Raw genomic sequence first — 19804 nt, 5'->3', positions numbered from 1 at the left:
CACCTTGCTGACAGGACTTCTCTACCTCTGCAGTGAAGCATCTATCAGATGGTAGATATTTGACTCATTGAGAGTGCTTTCTGATAAACAACATCTCCTTTACACTGTCCAGGTGTTCAGAAACATACTCAGTTCTTTCATGAGCAGGACAATATTTCTCCTTGCTGCTGTGCAGATGCCAAAGGATAACTCTGTGAGGCAGAACAGCATACGAAAGGGCAAATTTCTCAGTGCCCCTTGTGGAGATACGGCAGCCAGAGAACAACAGACCTGTGAGGAGCTTTTGCAACATGTTTTTGAGCGTGAACATGTGACTACTGAGCACCATTTTTTATTATCTTATCTAGGAACAATTCCTTGTGCCTTGCTGGAGAAGTAACTCTTCCTGCTGGTATCTTGAGACGCTGGATAGATGAGTGGCAAGCAGGAACAGGCAAAGCAGTCCTTTCTGTAGTCCTCTTTCCACCATAAACTACGAGTTCTCAGCTCCCTGCTGCGCTGGGCAAAAATGCAGCTTTCCCTAGAATGGATCCCCTGCTCGTGTTTTTAACACAAAGATAGTGAAAGCATAATGGAAAACTGCTTTGGCATAACTAGTAAAAGAAAGTTGACTCTCACTTACAGTTTCTGCTGAAGTGGAGCTGTAGCTGTCCATAATAATTTCAAGATGATGGGTTAGAGTTGAATGCAGAAAAAGTTGTAGTTGGTAGTTGGCCTCCATCTCATCTCAATCTGATCTAAATCAAACCTAAGTGACGTAGTCTTTGCAAGAGCCCAAGCATTGCATTTTCCTATGTTCAGCTAATCAGTGACTATCTCAGAAGTTACAGTCCCTGATCATTCACTGCAGTATCTGTCCTTTTTGCTTCTGAATTTTCCTTCCATGGTAAACCAAAATTCCCTTTTCATGCTTTTTATGCCCTGTGATACAGACACAGAAGAAAGGTGCAACCCGAGTCATCTGTGCTGGTGTGGAAAGCAAAGGAGGGGAGCTCCAGATGTTAAAAAGAAAGACGTGCTAATAGTGTGAGGAAGCAGATGGACAGAAATGGGGAAGTTGACCCCAAGCGGGAAACTCAGGGGAGTGCGAGCACCCGGGGCTGTGCCAGGCTCTCCTAACACTGGGCCTTCTCCTGGCTCCCGTGGGGCTCATGGTGTCACAAAGCTCTCCAGGAGCCACCAGATGCCTGTCCTTCAGGTCCTCTGACTTTAGTTACCACGATCAAGCGAGCGGAGGGTGCACAGTGCAGGAACAGGCACTGAACAGTACAGGTTCTCAGTACAGGTATCAGCCGGCGTAGCTTTGTGCGATTTGTATGGCCTTCTCGAGGAGCAGCCAGAAAACCATCTACCAACTTCTCTGTTGCTGAAAAGGTGCTGCACCAGGCAGCGTTTGAAAGAAAGCAATTAGGCAAAGCAGCAATTGTAGCACCGTCATATACATATCTATTCATATGTGGATAATGGCGTAAGTAACTCTAGCTGTCTTTTGGGAAATTATGCTCCATTTATATTTTATTAGCTAATAACTTTCTGACAACTGAGTCATCAAATTACAATAAAATAATAGTAAAATATTTTTAATAGTGAATATTTTAGCCTGTGTTTGACAATTATGTATTCACTTGCTTTCATTGGAAAGATTATTTAGATAAGAACAAGGGACACATCGAGTAGAAGAAACAAATATGGGCATGTCTGTCATTATAGAAGTACCTGAAAGCAAGGAGTTAGTATAGGAAAGGAGAGATAAAATGGGATAGAGTTAGAAATTAGACTATTTCAGTAGCATTAGCTGCAGATAATTCTGTATGTAGATTCTACTCCCCATTTTTGTTCTTAATAGCATACAGAAAATCAAATGAACCAGTTGGTTTTGAAAACCTATTATATTATTAAACTAGAAAGCAGAATAACCACTATTGTCAATTATTAGGTACTTGAATAATTTGAAGTCTAGTGGCAGACAAACCACAAATATAAGAATTAACATATCTAAATATTAATTTTCATAGGATAGTATCACAGAATGGTTTGGGTTGGAGGGGACCTTAAAGATCATCTAGTTCCAGCCCCCCTGCCATGGGCACAGACACCTTCCACTAGATCAGACTGCTCAAGGCCTCATCCAGCCTGGCCTTGAACACTTCCAGGGATGGGGCATCCACAACCTCTCCAGGCAACCTGTGCCAGTGCCTCATCACCTGCACAGTGAAGAATTTCTTCCTAATATCTAACCTAAAACTACCTTCTTTCACTTTAAAACTGTTACCCCTTGTCCTATATCACTACACTCCCTGATACAGACCCCCTCCCCATCTTTCCTGCAGGCCCCCTTTAGGTACTGGAAGGCCACTATAAGGTCTCCCTGGAGCCTTCTCTTCTCCAGCCTGAACAACCTCAACTCTCTCGGCCTGTCTTCGTAGGAGAGGTGCTCCAGCCTCCTGACCATCTTTGTGGCCCTCCTCTCGACTCGATCGAGCAGGTCTATGTCTTATGCTGGGGGGCCCAGAGCTGGACGCAATACTGCAGGTGGGGTCTCATGAGAGCAGAGTAGAGGGGGAGAATCACCTCCCGCGACTTGCTGGCCATGCTGCTTTTGATGCAGCCCAGGATATTGTTGGCTTTCTGGGCTGCAAGCGCACATTGCCGGGTCTTGTTGAGCTTTCTTATCAACCAACTCCATCAAGTCCTTCTCCTCAGGGCTGCTCTCAATCCATTCTCTGCCCAGCCTGTGTTTGTGCTTGGGATTGCCCCGACCCATGTGCAGGACCTTGCACTTGGCCTTGTTGAACTTCATGAGGTTCACACGGGCCCACCTCTCAAGCCTGTTAAGGTCCCTCTGGATGGCATCCCTTCCCTCCAGCGTGTCAACTGCACCACACAGCTTGGGGTCGTTGGCAAACTTGCCGAGGGTGCACTCAATCCCACTATTCATGTCACCAACAAAGATGTTAAACAGCACCTGTCCCAATACTGACCCAGAGGAATGCCACTCGTCACTGGTCTCCACTTGGATGTCGAGTCATTGACCACAACTCTTTGAGTGCGACCATCCAGCCAATTCCTTATCCACTGAGTGGTCTATCCATCAAATCCATGTCCCTTCAATTTAGAGACAAGGATGTCATGCAGGACAGTGTCAAATGGCTTTGCACAAGTCCAGGTAGATGAAGTCCGTTGCTCTTCCCTTATCCACCAATGCTCTAAGCCCATTGTAGAAGGCCACCAGATTTGTCAGGCAAAATTTGCCATTACTGACGCCATGTTGGCTGTCACCAATCACTGCCTTGCCTTCCATGTGCCTTAACATAGTTTCCAGGAGGATCCACTCCATGATCTTGCTGGGCACAGAGGTGAGACTGACTGGCCTGTAGTTCCCCGGGTCTTCCTTTTTTTCCCTTTTTAAAAATGGGGGTTATGTTTCCCCTTTTCCAGTCAGTGGGAACTTCCCCAGACTGCCAAACAATTTTGGCATGTTTCAGTTTGCTTCCTGTTGCTGCGCGTCTTCTTTTTGCTCATACCTATCCTGTAGAGAAAACCTTTTGCCATCGTTGTTTCTGAAAAGTGTTTTGAGTCACATTGCTAGTTCAAGTTCAGGTTTGGTCATTTGCTCATGTTATAAATCACTGGTCTTTATGAATGAAGACATTTAAAAAATTGTCATGCTTAGTATATTTGTGCATTCTTCAAAATATTCTAGAAACTAACCATTGACCTTAGCTTCTAACTGTGTATTTTTCTTCAGTACCCTGATAAAAAAATTAAACACTTGGACCATGGGACAAAGAGACTCGGTTTCTGTTCAGGGCCCTGCCACTGAGTCAGCACATGACTTGGAGCCGTGTTTTGGCATTCTTTCTCGAGTGGAACGGCACCTCAGTCGGCACAGCACTCGCACCAGTGAAACCGCCTCCCTGGCAGAGAGCTGCCATGCACGAATAAGCACAAACAAGAACTCTGGCCATTAATGTTTCTGCACTGTGAGCAAAAAGAAAAGTTTGGGGGTTGATTTGTTTGTTTGTTTTCCTTTCCAAAGCATGTTCTGATCTTTGATGGCAAGTGCTTTACAAATACTGAATATGATGACACGCTTCCCAAGTAAGCAAGTAAATAAGCTTAGTAATGATAGCCTTGGCCTAGTATGCCATTATTCTGGGCACTGTACAGTCATAATGAAGGACAGCATTTGCTCTGCAAAACTACAAAATTAAGGGAGGGGTGATCAGACAAATGTAGCAAAAAGTGAATTCCCAGGAAGGATGAGATTGCACCGGTCAGGCTGAAAAGCACTCACCTGGGCACACCGGTTGTCTAACCACCCTTGTTGGCAATGCAGAAAAGGACAATTTCAAGGTCAGATGAGGGGAGGGGTTAAAATTTAGCTTGGAGGATGTTCTCAGGGGCCTGTTTTTCTTACACATATAGTGGCATTAGCAAAATCCAGCAGAGTCAATGTTTCCACAGTCCACGCGGGTGGTGAAGAAGTGGTTGGACCCTGCACTGTGCCACAAAATATTGCAGGTAATGAAAGTCCAATGCCTTCTATACCAAGATGAATATTAAAAGGGACTCCTCCATTGGGAGTGTGAGTGCCTGCCTCCTAAGAAGCTGATCATGCCTTCCCTAATCTCTTTCCTTGATGAGCTGCCTGGAGAGGTAGAGCAACAGCAGAGTCAGCATAAAGCTTCACCTAGGTCTTTACTCCATTTGTTGTTGCACTAGTTACTAATAAGTTAGTACGACCAGGTTTTGTGTATCTGAGCAATGACGGTGCCATTCATGTGGTTTTATGTAGCTGCCAGGCCACAAGAGGAATGACCTGAACAACTTTCTTATTTTACAGGAGTTAATAAGTTTTTCATTTCCTTACCATCTCCAGATGCAGGACATCAATGAAATTAAACAAAATTGCAGGCCTCCTAAAGGTTTATAGGGAGCTCAAGAAATTGTCCAGTGTTATTCATGGGTCAGTGTTGTTGAAATGGTATGACTTTACAGCCATTTTGAAAAAATTTATGTACACTATCATAAAACTGGAATCTAAGCGTTCTTAAAAAAAAAAAATAATTGAAAAGGCCACTGAGTAATTTATATAAATTTACTAAGACAATTTCAGGGGACTAACACTGTCTAGATTCAAAATACATAAGGATTATTAAAGCCCCATACTGTAAAACTGAAGGGAACTGAAGGAACTGTTCTGTAAAGGATTTTAATAACAGCTTGATTGTCTTCTGTTATTTATCTTGCTGTTGTGCCTGCAGGCCTTCCTAAACTCATATTGTGCAGACATACTATAAAGAGGTATTGCAGCTCACAGCCTCGGTTGTGGCAGGATGAAATAGTCTGGTGAACATCACGGGTGGACCGGGGAAAAGAGTAAGAGGAAAGGTCTCTTGTTGCAACCTGCGTTGGAGCCTGTTTACCCAATAGTTTAATGTTCCTGTCAGAAAGGCTTGCTTTAGCATGTGTGAGGAACTATGTATCTTTAATTTCCCCTTCCTTTAAAGGCTGTTTCTTTCCTAAGAAGAGGTGGAGGAAGCCATGTGCAAGGAAGGGGTTGGCTGTTCCTTCTTGAAGAGCACAGGGGAGCAGCCCTTGGGCCATGAGGTGGGAAGGCGGAGGGGAGCGGGGAAAACGCAGTGAGGATCTGGAGCCCCAGTCCGTCCTGGGGACTGGGCACCTGGGCAGAGGTTGCCACAGCTCAGGAAATCTGGGAGTTTGTTGAAATCAAACCGGACAGTAAGGACTCACCCTGCGAGGACACAGTGAGCGAGGGGAGCGTGCTTTGTGCAGCCTTCACCTTTCTTTCTGCTGGACTTAGTCACTGGAGGTTGCTCCGTACTGTCTGAGTTTCTCAAGTTGAAACACCTTTTGGTCTTTCTTGGAAAATTCACTTTATGGAAGAGGTTCAGGCAAATCCACCTAAGAGCCCTAGTGTAGTGACTCTGGCTGGGGTGGAGTTGACAATATTTAGCTGACTTGGAGTCCCACCATGACATGTAGCAAACCAGGAGAGAATAATATCTGCACTAGAGACTCACATTTTCTTACTTAAAACATAGCTAATGCTGAAACAAACCAAAAGCCTGGCATGCAATATGTATATTTTCTAAAACGCTAAAACAGGTGGATGAGGTCACAATTTTCTTTCTTCCACTTTGCAGAGTTTCTAAGGAATTTGGATCGTTTGTGTGGGGATAGCTACTGCTGTTGGGGGGGAGCACCACTTGTTTTTGCTTCATAACCCTGGTTGTGGCTGTCATGCAAGGGGAGGCAACTGATGAAGCAGTGCTTTGAGAGTCAGGGGGTGAAAGCTGAACAACTGCAACAGAAGGAGAATTTTCAGACCTGATGGGTTGAAAGTTATTGGGGGATTTAACTATTCTTTTTTTATTTCAATTTATTAATTTTGTAGTGTTCTAGTGAAGGTCAATGGCTGACTAATGCTTTGGACAAAGGATGCTTTTGTTAGAGACATGTTTTCTTGGAAATAAAAACACACCAGTGGTAAATATATTTTGAGACACTGACAGCCTGCCCATTGACCAACATCGTTGGTGTAGGCAGACTGCTGACCCCCCATCCCCTACCACCCTGCCGCTTGACCGACATCGGCAGCGTAGGCAGGATGCTGCCCACAGTCTCCATGTGAGGTATGATCCTTTCAAATCACGCTGCCATTGCTGGAGCTAAGGGGTGGCACGACTCTTACCCACATTCAAAAGGCATTTACGTGACTGGTTGTTGCTGCCAGGTGACCCAGACACCAAGTGTCCCTGGATGTCCACCAGAGTCACGGCATCACTTGCAATGCCATGTTTGCTATCGGTGATTGGATGAGTGGCTGTATGGGCACACTGTTGCTCATCTTTCCTAGTGCCTCAATAAAGCTTTGTTTTATAACATGTTGTCAGACTCTATCACTGTTCGGACCACAGACACTCAGTAGATAATCTGGAAAAAAACATAGGGCAGCGTATTTGGTGTCAGAAACACAGGGAAGCATTGTGGTGCCTGATGTGGCTTCTCCTCTCCCCATTTGATTTCCAGCTGTCATGACTTGATCATCTCAGCACTGAAGAGCTGCAGCCCCTCTTCCTAAATGGTAGCAGTAGGAAAAACAGTAGGACTGGGATATATTTGCTCTGTTTGATACCCTTCTTCACCTCCTGACAGCAGCATTCCTCATATTTGCTCTGTGAACAATCAGTAGTTTAAAAGTAGAGATGGAGGAAGGAAGGAGAAAGAAGGAACCTTCTGAGACCAGCTTCACCCATAATTTCCAAAAGCCTGGTTTATTTTTAAAATCTTTACTTTCCTGGTGACATTATCACAGGAGTCCTTGTTGATGTCTCTAAGTGTGTTTTTATGTCATTGTAACTGACTTAACTCTGTTTTTTTTCATCTCTGCTTCTTTTCCAGTGGAGTTTTTATACTGTGATTTGGCTTCCATGAAGTCTATACGGCAATTTGTGCAGCGGTTTAGAGCAAAGGATTGTCCACTCCATGTCCTGGTGAATAATGGTGAGTTCTGTTTTTTTCTTCACATATCTGCAGGGGAAGATGTGACAAATGGGGCTCTCGTCTATCACTTCACATTTCAAATCGATTATCTGAACCATATGGCAGGTTACGATATGGCTGCATTAACAGGGATGTCTTTCTAGGAGTTAAATAGCATTTTTTGGAGAGATTGTCAGCTGAGCAGACTGAATACTTCAGTGCCATCCCTGCTCTTAATGTTACTGCAAGTCTTGTTCCTTTGCTGTCTTTTGTAGCTCTCCAGCACTAAAAATCACACGATTGCACAAGAATCTGAGCACCCCTAATAAAAAAAGAAAAAAGGAAAAAAAAAAAAAAAAGGGAAAGGAAAGCCGAACTTCATTTCTGTAGAAAACCTGGCCTTTCACCTTTATTGACTTTCTCTCCCCTTATATTTTCCCTGTATGAACACATGCATTTCTTGTGGCTGCCTGGTGAGCTGGGTTGGGGGGTTATTCCAGCTGAAATATAATCTAGCAAATGATCCAGCAACCTCAGAGCAGTCACTGCTTAGATGAAGGTGCTGCTGGAAAGTTGTCCATAAAGCTGCGTCCTCAGTGGTCAGAGAACAAATTAAAAGGACAACATTTATCTTTCATTCATACAATTACCAAATGAATCTCATTACTCCTAGGGATTTTAACTTTTGTTATTCACATACTTGCCATCTAATTATGTTTTATAGCCACAGTATTTTTGGAAACCAGCCCGTACAATAATTTTCCTCCAAAAACCCTGCATGCTCTGCATGTGCTTTCCTAAAGGGGAATTTTCACCTGTCTATTTAACTAGGGGAAAACCCCGCCAGCAACAATTTAGGCTTCATTTAGAAATTTTTTGCTGTTATATGCTGCTGTTCTTGTTTTCCCAATTATTTGCATGTATTTTTATTAAGACATCCCAAAGAACATTTTCTGTTTTCCTGTGCACCCCTCAGTCCTAGTGAGGGCAAATGTGTAAATAAATGGGTTTGTTACATCTGTTGATGCCTTAAAGAGCTCTCAGTAACACAAGCAAATAGCATAATAAAAATTCAAAAGTATTTTATTTCCTGATTGATATGAAACATTAATTAAATGTTCAATTAAATGTTCATTTTTATTTGATTAGCCAAAAAAGCCTACCATTATTATTTTAATTGTGCTATAATTAAAGGTAGTGGATATTTAATCCTGGTTACAAAATCTTTTCGGTTTTACATGCCTTCTTTTAAAGATGCAGAGTACAAACTGTTACACAGATGGGAAGAACACTATTTGAAAAAACAGTATTTTGTGGAAAAAAAGGGGTTTGAGTTCTATGGACCCATCAGGCATCCCCTGCCCTCCACCGGTTGTCTGCAGAAGCAAAGCCAGGACTGTGGAACAGGGGCTTGTGGGCAGCTTGGGGGAGAAATGATAGGGCTGAAGCAACAGAACAGCTGGGAAGCCCTCTTGAATAAAGGATTTTGTCCTGCCCTAGCTGCTGCTGAAGCAAGATGGATGAAAATTGCTGTTAAATATATCTTCTTAATCAAGAAACAAAGTTATATGAAAATAGATCTCCTAATGTGGCTAATATGATACGAGACCAAAGAGTATAGCCCCAAAGTTGCTTTTAAGAAAGAAGCTTGAGACTAATATTTGCCTTAATCAGTCTATATTTTCATGACCTGCAAAAAAGGGCATTTGATTTCACTTACACTTGGTTACCAAACACAGTTGGCAAGAGAAATCTGTTGTTTGAGAAAATCCTGTTAGAAGCTACAATGAAATGAATGGTCCGACTCTGCTTTTTGCTGAATATTTAACAGAATCACTGAAGCAATCACATCCAAAGCTGCCGTAAAGACTCCTGTATAATTAGGTTAGTCTCCAGCCATTATGTGGCAAGTCACCAGCCTTCGCTTCTGAGAGCTCTTTCCCGCAGTTTGTTTTTTTCAGCCCTTTTTGTTTGGTCTTGTAAATAATCTGTAGCATTTAGTTTTGTTACTAGTTTCGTAATGAAAGCCCAAGTGATTTCTTGGTACACAAGAGGAAAATGAACATACCTAATGGAGGAGAAATGGCCTGATGCAAAAACCTTTGAACAGCTTCTCTTGGCTTTCCACCAGTGTGGAGCACATCCAAGACAAATGCTGACGTTTGGGCTAAGTGGTGGGCTTTTCCTTTTCCCTTTCCCTTCCTCTTTCTTTTTTTTTTTTCTTTTTTGTGATTTTTTTCACTGTAACACAGTGCACTAAAGAGCACGTTTCAGTCCATCGTGGGCTACGGGGCTGGAGGCACTACTCGCTCAAAAGCCTCATCGCAGTTGCCAGCTCCACTAGCATCACTGCATGATCCCCTGGACACAAGCTTGGGTGCCTGGAAGAGGACAATTCTTCCAATGTTTAAATGTCTGATGGGAGTGGGTTGTTGGGCATGTTGTCAGTGAGTGTGTATGCTTTCTGTCAGAAAACTGTTGTCAATAGGAGGCATTTTGCATGTCTTGCAGAACATCTCATAATGAGATTTTCTTATGTCTCAGTGTATGCATCTAGAACAGTAGGTTTCTTAGTATCACCTAGTACTTTCTTATTTCTTACAGAACTTGAAGCTCTGACATTCTTGATATGAAGTAGTATTTTTATTTTTTAGCATATGGGGAAGACCCTATGGGCTAGGCATGTGCACAATGCATCTGTACGCAGTCATATGCTTTTAAGAGTCTGAGCCAAAGTCTGTTGGGGCTAATGGAAAGTCTCCATTAGGTTTTGAAAATCAGACTTTGTGTGGGGTCCCATGACTTCTGAATCAGACCACTGGCAACCTAATAAGAATTCTCCTCTCTATCTTCATAGGACCAAGTGTTTTATTATCAAGGACTGTACCCTTTTATTACATTTAATGTAAAAATGCCAAGAACCGTTACACTGCATTTTTTTGCACACTATATTAGTATTATTTACTTGCTTTAAATCAAAATGTTTTAAACTGATTGTTATAATCATGTCTATACGTTAGTGATCTTTCCACATCTTATATCCACGAATGTGTATCCTATATGTATGTGAAGATACATATGTATGTGAAGATGATATTTGTTGTGGGCTTGTGTGAACCTATCAAAAAGCCAAACATTTCAAGATGAATTGAGGAAAGTTCTAACATTATACAATAATGCACACTATGAAATTAATATTGAAATATTATTAAAGACAGGTGATTTGGCATGAATTACTGTGCTAGGTGAATAATCAGTAGTCCATGTCTGACCTAAGATCGTTATGAAATTCAGCAGTTTTCCAGGTCACTGGTGATTTTTTAAAAAAATGTATCTCCATCACTTGCTCTCCATCACTTCCCTAGCTCAAGGATCTAGTTGGAAATTAAATTAATACTAAAATCCTGAGTTTCAAAGTATTCTTCTAGAGCTAGACACTCAGGTCCCACAAAAATTTCAGTAAGTTTTAGATACTAAAATTCAGGCACTTTAAGAAGTCTTAGGTGAACATTTACGGTGTTCAAAATGGAGATTAGTGCACTAGAGTCACCTCCTCTCTTTTTGTTATACTTGATTTTAGCATATACATTTAACTTTCTAATTTCTAATTTAAAAGGAAAAATTTGGTTGAATGCACGCATTATTTCAGCTGACAAATAAAGGCCTGTTGTTCCATTACTATGCTTTCTGCATCAGTAATATGCATGCTCAGCTCTCGGTTTTTAAAATAAACAAAACATATTAAAGATGCAAATAGAGTATTACATAAACATTTTTTTAAATATAATGTGCTAGTGCTAAAAAGAGAAAAATGCTCTGACACAGAAAACAAATTCATTTTCTGTGAAAAAAAAAAAAAAGCAAGCTAAATAGCTGAACTATGAGCCACAGAAAGACAGATGCAGTACAAGCAGTTTAGAAAGCTTAATCTGACAGAAGGTCAGAAGAATATGTCTTCTAGTCCTCTAATTAGCAATTGGGTGCCAATTTTTTGGTTTTGTTTTTGAAAAGAACTGTGTCTTTGTACAGTTGAAAAGCATTTAGCAAATTACAGCATGTACACTTCTATAATTATTTAATACATTCATTAAAGTGGTATTGCTGTTAAGAGCATTGGAAAGTCTGCTATCTTCCTTAGGTTGCAAAAGGGAGAGATAGTAAAACACTCCATAAAATTCCATGAGCAGTAGTCACTGTTTCATGCCAGAGAGGTTTTTTCTAACTTGCAGTCAGTCATTTTCTCTGTGTGCCAGAAATGTTTCTCTGCACCTTGTAGTTACTGGTTTTACTTATACATTGTTTACACTACTTAATGATCTTAAAACCAAGAGAGCGAACACCAAAATCACAACATCTTTAGTGATAACAGAATACCTACGGATACCAAACATTCACGGTCTAACTCATTAACAATGAAATACCAACTACCTTCTCTGTTGCAGTTCATTGAATGGTTTGTGATTTTGGCTACAGGTTAGGTAAGGAGGGGGAGAAAATGACAAGGACATTTAGTATATTCCTTGGCTTGCACACAAACACGGAAAAAGAACTTGGAGATTTCAGGATATTATTAGCCTATTGTAGACAGCTAGCAGTTAATATATTTCAAGTTGAAGCCTATCTAAGCCAATTTAAAATCAATATTTCTGAACCGCTGGCTAATTCACACGTTCATTTTTCGTACTTCGTGGATCATCTGAGAAATCTCAGTCTCTTGATAGAATGAATAAGTCTCTATAGGCTTCCCTCTTTAGTTCCTAGGGCACAATAAAAGCTGTATCAGTAGGTAAGCACAGACTATAAGATGAAAAGGAAAGAAACCCCAGAGAAGTGGAAATTCACTGGAGAAGACCTTAAGGCAAAGTTAGTGAGGAGGATTGCTGTTGACTCCAGTGGAAATTTGATTTAATCAAAAATAATTCTTCTTCTCCAGCCACACAGGAAGGCTGTGGTGAGCTCAGGCCCCGGTATCTCATGAATCTTGTTCCAGTGTCCTGCTCACAGCACCATGTTTCATCTTTATCCTTCCTTGAAGACAAATCAGAGCAATACGTAAGCAAAGCTGAGATGGAAAAGGTGTAGAGGGACAGGGAGAAAGAAAGAGGAGGACAAGCAGAAGGGCAAGTGGCCCTTTATCTGGATATAATGGATGATAGATACTAGACATCATGGGAGAGCTGGGCCTTTGGGAGATGTTTAGAGGTGGAAAAGGTAATTTGAGGTGGTGGTGGGGGTCGGCTTAAAATGAATATTCCATGGATGATGGGCAAAACTAGAAGATTCGTGAGGACACTAACATGGGACATTTATGTGTCCTAAAATGAGAAGATACTCTCAGAGCCATATTTTTTGAAGAAGCTCGGTTCACAATAGATGCCATTTACTCAGATTTTTCGGAAGAGGTCATCTTTATAACAGAGGTGACAGGAAAGTATGGGGAGGCTGGCTGATCACACTGCTCTTTACAGATATTAGGTGCTTTGGGTACTGGAAGTAACTTGTCTGGGCACATGTGTCAGAGCACCAAGATACTGCTGTCGGCATCCAGCCCAGCTTGTTTAGAGCAGCTGAGGGTTGTGCAATGCCAACATTTACCTAGCGCCCAGATTTTTAGCCGCAGTCATCAGCTAGAGCTTTTATTATACTTGAATAGCATTGTTGTCTACCAGAATGATATGTATCCTGTATAAAGATATCAGATTTCTTACAAAAGGTTTATTTTTTATTAGAAGATCTAATAAGTTAGAAGAGTAACTTTAGGCTACTTCTGACTTTTCATTCATGAAAATCCTGACTTTTGTTTGATACTATCTTTGTCTTTGTAATTATTTCCAAAGCTTTTTCTGTGTCTGTGATATCAAACACTTTGTGGAAAGGGAACTATCTCAGACTCCACATGCTTCAGGTTCTTGACCCATTTGCTTTTATGTGCTGAAAGTGAATGTTTTATCAGTGGAAGACAGATACAAAATTCAGCTATTGATGGATTAGGAAACCCAACCGGTTCTACTTAAGTGTGTGGAACATTTGCCACCAGTTTTTCTGAGAGGCAGGAGTGAGCTACGTTTTATTCTTACCTTTTCCTTTCATAGCTTTTAGGTAAAAATATTTTTTATACAAATTGCAAAACAAGATATTTCTTCTAAGAGAACTTCCTGTTGAATTAGAAAGCTGTGACTGACTTTCTTATTTTCTGATTGTGATTGGGATAACTCACCATTGTGCCAACTCAAATAACCAGTTACTGAGCATATTTTTAGGAAACAAAGTTTTTTTTCCAGCTAGATCCAATTATGAATGCTCTGATTTATTTTAGTGTAAAAACAAAACCTCAGTTATGGATTATATTGTCTTTTTTTAACTGACACATTTTCCAAGCCTGTGCTTTTTGTGTTCGCTATGTAGCAGCATGACATTGAATCAGAAAGTGAATCTGTTCTTAAGGAGGTATTGCAGCCTGATCAGTTTTGTGCTGAACCTACCAAGATTTGGCTGTTGTTTTCACGGTCCTTGTAAGTGGATTTTCTGTATTTTTTCCTTCTTTTTCTTCTTCTTTAACTTACTGATGAACTAAGAGCTTGTCTTTTCTGGAAAGATGCACTGCTTTTTCTTCTTTGGCACAGCTAATACAGTCCACTTCTCCCTTGTGGGGATTATAGGTGGGTCTGGGAGCACTGGCAGTAGACATTGCTCAATTTTCAGTTCCTTACTAGTTAGCCAAACTTTTAATGTTTTGGCTTAGAGTTTCCATGCCAAGTATTTGCCTTAGGCTAATTTATTTTTATTTAATTGTTTTTGCAATGCCAGATAAAAGAGTTTATCTGTTTCCAACAATGATATGAAAAACAGCTTAGGGGTTTTTTAATGTCAAAAATGATGGCAAGTTTCTTTAGAAAGGCTCTGGTGTTATCACCGTTTGGAATGGGGACTTGATTGCAGGCAAGATGCTGCTTCGTGTCAGAGGTGGCTGCACCTTCTGCCACCTGTGGAACATTCCCGTGATGGGTTGAGTCCGAAGCCTGTAAAGCACTGCGGTTTGAAAACGCTCTTTTACATTTTAATCGCTAAAGATTTTGCTTGTACCAAGCATGTCCTGTGTTGAGACTGAGCAGGTCTTTCTGCTGGAATCACAACCCCGAGCCATGGTGGGAAGCACTGTGTGCAGGCAAATGCACCGGCACCGAGGCTGGGCACCATCATCCCATCTGCTCCCCGTGGCTGCCTCTGAGCTGGGGTGGAGATGGGCACTGTGGCTCACTTCAGGCTCCTCCTCGTCTCTCCATTGTCCAGAGTCGGGGCCTGGGTCTTCTGTGACAAGTTTCTGTCCCATGAAAAGCAGACTACAGGGTGGGGAGAGGTAGACGGGAGGTGATGGGTATCTGGGTTTTACCTTGATATACGGTTGGAACATGACTGTGGAGCTGGGATGTGATTTCAGCACTCTCTGGACCTAAATGTCTCGCCAGACACTAGCTGGTGAGCTGATGTGGACGGTGACCTCAACTGGCTAGTGGCCACATCTCTCTGGAAGCGCTGGCTCTTGCATTTTTAGGCATAATGACAAAACCTGTAGCGTGGAAGAGGAAGAAGCCTGGTTTGAATGCAGATGGGACAAGATTGTAACTTCCAAGAGAGGCAGATCTATACAAGAAGCCTGGGTGTGGAGAATGGAAATGGAAGCGAGGCAGTTAAGGCTGGGAGGTTATAAAGGACAGGCAGCAGAAGATGAAGTTAAGAGTTGGTGGGGGGCGAACAGGACTGTCAGGTGGGAACCATTAGGATGGGGGAAAATTTGATGGCAATACATTTGAGTTTGCCGATTGAAAGACAAACAGAATTAAACTATGAATGTAGCATATATTCTTGTTCAATATCAGGAAATCCATAAGCGAGCAAGTACGGGGGAGGGAGCTGGGATGGGTAGTGAGGACGAAGAGAGGCTTAGGTATGTCTGAACTGTAGGAGACGTCTCAGTCACTGTTTGCAAGTGCTTAGACACCACATTGTTCACAAGGATTGAGTCCTTATCTTGAGGACTAGAGTCTCTGTTGTGCACAAACTGATTGAACCTTTTCTTGCGGTGGGGAAGTTCTTGACTGGTCTCTTTTTTGCGAGCTTACTAACGTTTAACAGAGATGAGAATTGTCCCCCCCGCCATGGGGACATGATTGGAGCCTTGTTCTTCTGTTTGGCTGCAGACTTCAATGTAACTTGTAGAAAATAATTCTCATCTACTCCAGCGTCACAACTGGTTGACACTGAAGAGGGGATGGGGAAGCTGGTGGGAGCCTCAGAGCCATGGATTGTGGTCCCGTAAGGAAACCAAGGAATGAGGGAAAGATGAGCCAGGCATGTGACAGGCAGATGCCTGCAGGATGCAGAGTGAGATCTATGAGATTCAGACACAAAGGAGCTAGAGTGGCTAGGTAAGAAAATTAGGGAGAACGAACTTACCGTTTGCAGGGAAGCAGAGAGGCAGATGAAGCTGATATGGGTGTCTGGGGCTGAGCCTCTCCCCTCTTTCCCGCACACATGCTGTTCTTGATAAGATCAGCGTCGGGTCACTGGATTCTGGGGGTTAGGGAGGGAGGGGAGCGCAGCCCAGAGCTTTGGCTGGGAAGCAGCACACCGTCCTTGGCTTTGGCAGGGCCATGTATTTTGGCTGGCACAGGGAGTTGGAGAAGTTGTCAGGAAGCCAGTGTGTGGAAATGGCAACAGGCGGTGCAGAGCCCCTTGCAAGGGAGCGGGAGGCGGGAGCTAGTGGGAACTTGCTCGGTGCTGGAGCAGAGGCTCAGGCAGACTCCTGTGAAGTTGTTCTGGGAAGAGGCAGGAGAGACCGAACTCTCTGGAGATGGCTCTCCCCCACAGCCCAACGCTGGGTCACAGTGCTGCCCTGCTCTTTATCAAACCCGTTTTCACGGTGGAAAGTCCCCTCCAGGGAAGGTCGATGCATGGGACACTGTCCCACCACTGATGCCAGACGGGCTGACAGCGAATGTCCTTGCATCTCCCCAAGGGTCAAATGCATTGGTGTGGACTCTGCGTCATCTAGGTGTCATCGTTACGCCATGGGCTAAAATCCCTTGCTTTGCTTCTGTTTCCTCCTGGTTTGCTTTAGAAAACTGCATATACGTATATACAGAGCTCCAGAAGATATTAGGCAGTGCAAGAGACTGAACTCCCTCTGGGGAGACGGGAAGTAGGACCGTAGCATTGGAGAGCTGTACCAAGCTTCAGTTGTATGGGTTTTTTTAATTTTTCTTCTTAACTGCTTGGATTTTTGCCATTTCAGCTTTCGTATGCTGTTGATCTGGCTTCTCTGTATGGTGCTGTCTAGACTGTTTTCTGGGGTACCAGTAGGTGTGCAGCATACCAGTAGCGCTGGGCTCTGGGTTACGGATGTAGCTTAGCAAGCAGTGTGTCACAGCAGGGCTGTAAATTCACCTCTTTGCAGCCCAGGTGAGGCATACCTGTAAAAAGCAGTTATGTCGGTACACTTGTGTCTCCAGTGGGCACTTCTGGGGGCATTTCTTCTAATAAGGCATTACACCTTCTCATTGCTCGCTAGCCAGGAGGGATCCGCAGGACGGGCATGTTCTGGGATAGCATTGCTCAACTGAACGAGGTGGAACAAGCAATCTAGTACAGGCAGCCTAGCCAGGGGATGCTGCTCCGTGCTTATTTTGATAGTCACTCCACTATAGCTGCTCCTATTCAGGAGAGAAGCGGGCTATACTATTTCATACATAGATAGCTCCATCCATAGATCTTTTGGTGTATGGGCGTGCAGAGCAGAGCGGTTTTGACACTCTGTTAAATGAGGTGGGTTGCCTTGTGTGGCTGCATTCATGGGATGGAAAATGCTGCTACATGAATCAACTACACCAGTACGAAGCCTGTGTGGAGAAAAGGCTTTGCGCTTTTACTTAGAGTTACTGACTCTATTAATTTTCACCCTTGGGAACTTTTTGGGACAGTATGTATCTTTTCCTTGTAAATAGCAAGAATTGGGTGAATGGGATTATATAGGCTCACCTCCTGCTGTAAAGGTGTTACTTGTAAGTGTATGCAGCTGACCTCTTGCGTTGTTCGCCCAACCTTTGGGTTGCTGGGGATGAAAGGGCTTGCATGTGGGGGCACTGCCTCCAAACCCTCTTCTGTGAGCCTGGCTGAGAAGGAAGACATTTTGTTCCGCATGTGAAAAAGAGATTTGAAATCTTTCTTTTGCAGTGGGTTTGAGAGAACTGCCTTTAAAAAACTCCAAGTAGCTCTCTGTAAATAAATCTAGATGAGCGAAATACTTGTATTTTTGAAGCTCTTAGAACACATTTTATAATGGAGCTGAAGGATGTCTTTGCTGTGGGAGGTACAGGAATTACAGCAATGTTTACCATCATCTGCAGTACAGGCATGGTACAAATTCTCCTGTATAATCCAATAAAAAATATGGTATGCCTGTACTGTAATATTTACAACTGTCGTAAACATTTTGATTATACTGTGTGCAGTATCAGATCTGTTAGCTCTTAAATTCACATAAAACTAATTCATTGATGGATCCCAAACTGAGAGTTTCATTAGAAACTTTTATAGAAAATTGTGATAAATGACTGTTTACAAAGACAGTTCTCTTGAGGTGTGTTCATTCTTTGAGAGAAAAATATGACTATTGCCTAGTCATAAAAGTAAAAAAGGATGGAATTTTTTTATTCATTATAGCTAATTAAAATGTGTATAATTTGAACATATTACAATAAATGCATAACTGCAGCACATTGGAAGGTATTACTATATCTATAAGAAGAACAGTTGTTCAGCATAGTTATGAAGCAAAATATTTTCCTTATTCTAATTTATTTCTATTCTTGAAAACTCACACATCGATGTGTCATCTAGGCAATTTTCTGCATGCATACTGTCAGTCTTTTGCCTGAATATTTCAATAACAGCTAATCAATGACAAAGTAAAAGCTCATGCTCAGCTTCCTTATTAATTCATTTTCTAATGCCATGCTGATATCAGTGACATTTTTAAAAATAAATCTGTAAACAATCCAGCTAAATCAGAGGGAAAAATGTATAAGAAAGTTATATCAGAACTGAGGTGTTTGACGTTAATGGTCTGTGTGCTGCCACTTCAAATTTGACATGCACTCCAAAAAACTGAGGAGACTGACTATTGAGAATTAAAATCAGAAAGATACTGGGTTGTATGGATTCCATACCAGAAGAATAAGCAAAATCATTCTTATTTTACAATGAGGAAGTAAAAAAAAAAAAAGGCATTTTTTTAATGTTTCAAGTAGTATTGGATTAATTGAAAGAATTAAAAATAGAAGCAGCTTTCATTCTTTGAGTTAGCATTTGGGGCCCTTGAGTAAAGCTGAAGATGTTTCTGGACAAAAGAAAATCAATAGCATGCCACTTTTAGGATCTACTGAATGTTAGGTAGTTAATAATTTAAAAAAGAGAGCTTGCTGCTACACTTACAAGGTTTTCCCTTTTGTCAGAGAAGCAACCAGGTTCAGTTGCCTGTTGGGTATTCCTTTGTATGCTCGCTCTCAGTGAATTAAAATGTCTTCTTCTCAAATAAGAGAAACTGCCCTCAAATTGCAGGGCAAGATTTTTCGATAGCCTTGATATGAACCACCTCAAAGATGAGGACCTTTTTAAAAAAAAAAGTCTTTCAAGGGTTTTTTGGATTAATATTATTTGACCAGCTCTTGAAGACAAAAAGGGAATTGTAGTAGCAGCAAATGCAAGCCGAGGTGATTGTGCCTGCTCAAGGACTTGACCACAATTTCTACTCAGAGGAAGCTCCTGAAGAATGAGCAAAATAATTTTCAGGAACGTGTATCTTAACAGTTGTGCATTGCATGAGTAAAACTTTTTTCCGCCTCCCGACCTGAGCTCAGATCTGATTTTTGCTTCCAGGACAAGAAGCACAGATGGTGGAAACTAATTGGGGTGAAGGGCAAAGCCTCTATGTGCTCTTGAAATCCCGTGGCTCTCCGGAGGTCGAGGGGGCGATTGCTGTAGCCCAGGCATCCTCAGGCTGATGGGAGCGGTGACAGCCTTCCCCGGGTTTGCCTGCTCATCGTGATGCAAAGCTGAATGCCTGTAGCAGCCGTCTACCGCGCTTGTCTCTGGACAAATTCCTCCATCCCTCCATCTGACTCGGCCAACAGAACTGTGTGTGTGTGCATGGAGGAGTCCTATAGTGAGCCCTGTAGCAGCCCCGGCAGATGCAGAAGCAGCATTTGGTGTTCACATCAGCTTTGCTGTGCCAGGGCTG

The 19804-nt window shown here is 42.3% G+C and overlaps 1 protein-coding gene across 2 annotated transcripts in view; it reads left to right on the top strand.

Moving 5' to 3' along the window:
* The window catches only part of DHRSX (dehydrogenase/reductase X-linked), a 169830-nt gene that overhangs the window by 100843 nt on the left and 49183 nt on the right, over nucleotides 1-19804 (top strand). For both annotated transcript variants that reach the window (XM_049834504.1, XM_049834503.1), the window contains one exon: nucleotides 7429-7530. In XM_049834504.1, the coding sequence (XP_049690461.1) occupies nucleotides 7429-7530 (102 nt within the window). The remainder of the gene's footprint in view (nucleotides 1-7428; nucleotides 7531-19804) is intronic.

This window comes from Accipiter gentilis, chromosome 31, assembly GCF_929443795.1.
Source record: "Accipiter gentilis chromosome 31, bAccGen1.1, whole genome shotgun sequence".
Lineage (NCBI taxonomy): Eukaryota > Metazoa > Chordata > Aves > Accipitriformes > Accipitridae > Astur > Astur gentilis.
Note: the sequence above shows the minus strand (reverse complement) of the source record. Positions and strands in the feature narration are given on the sequence as shown.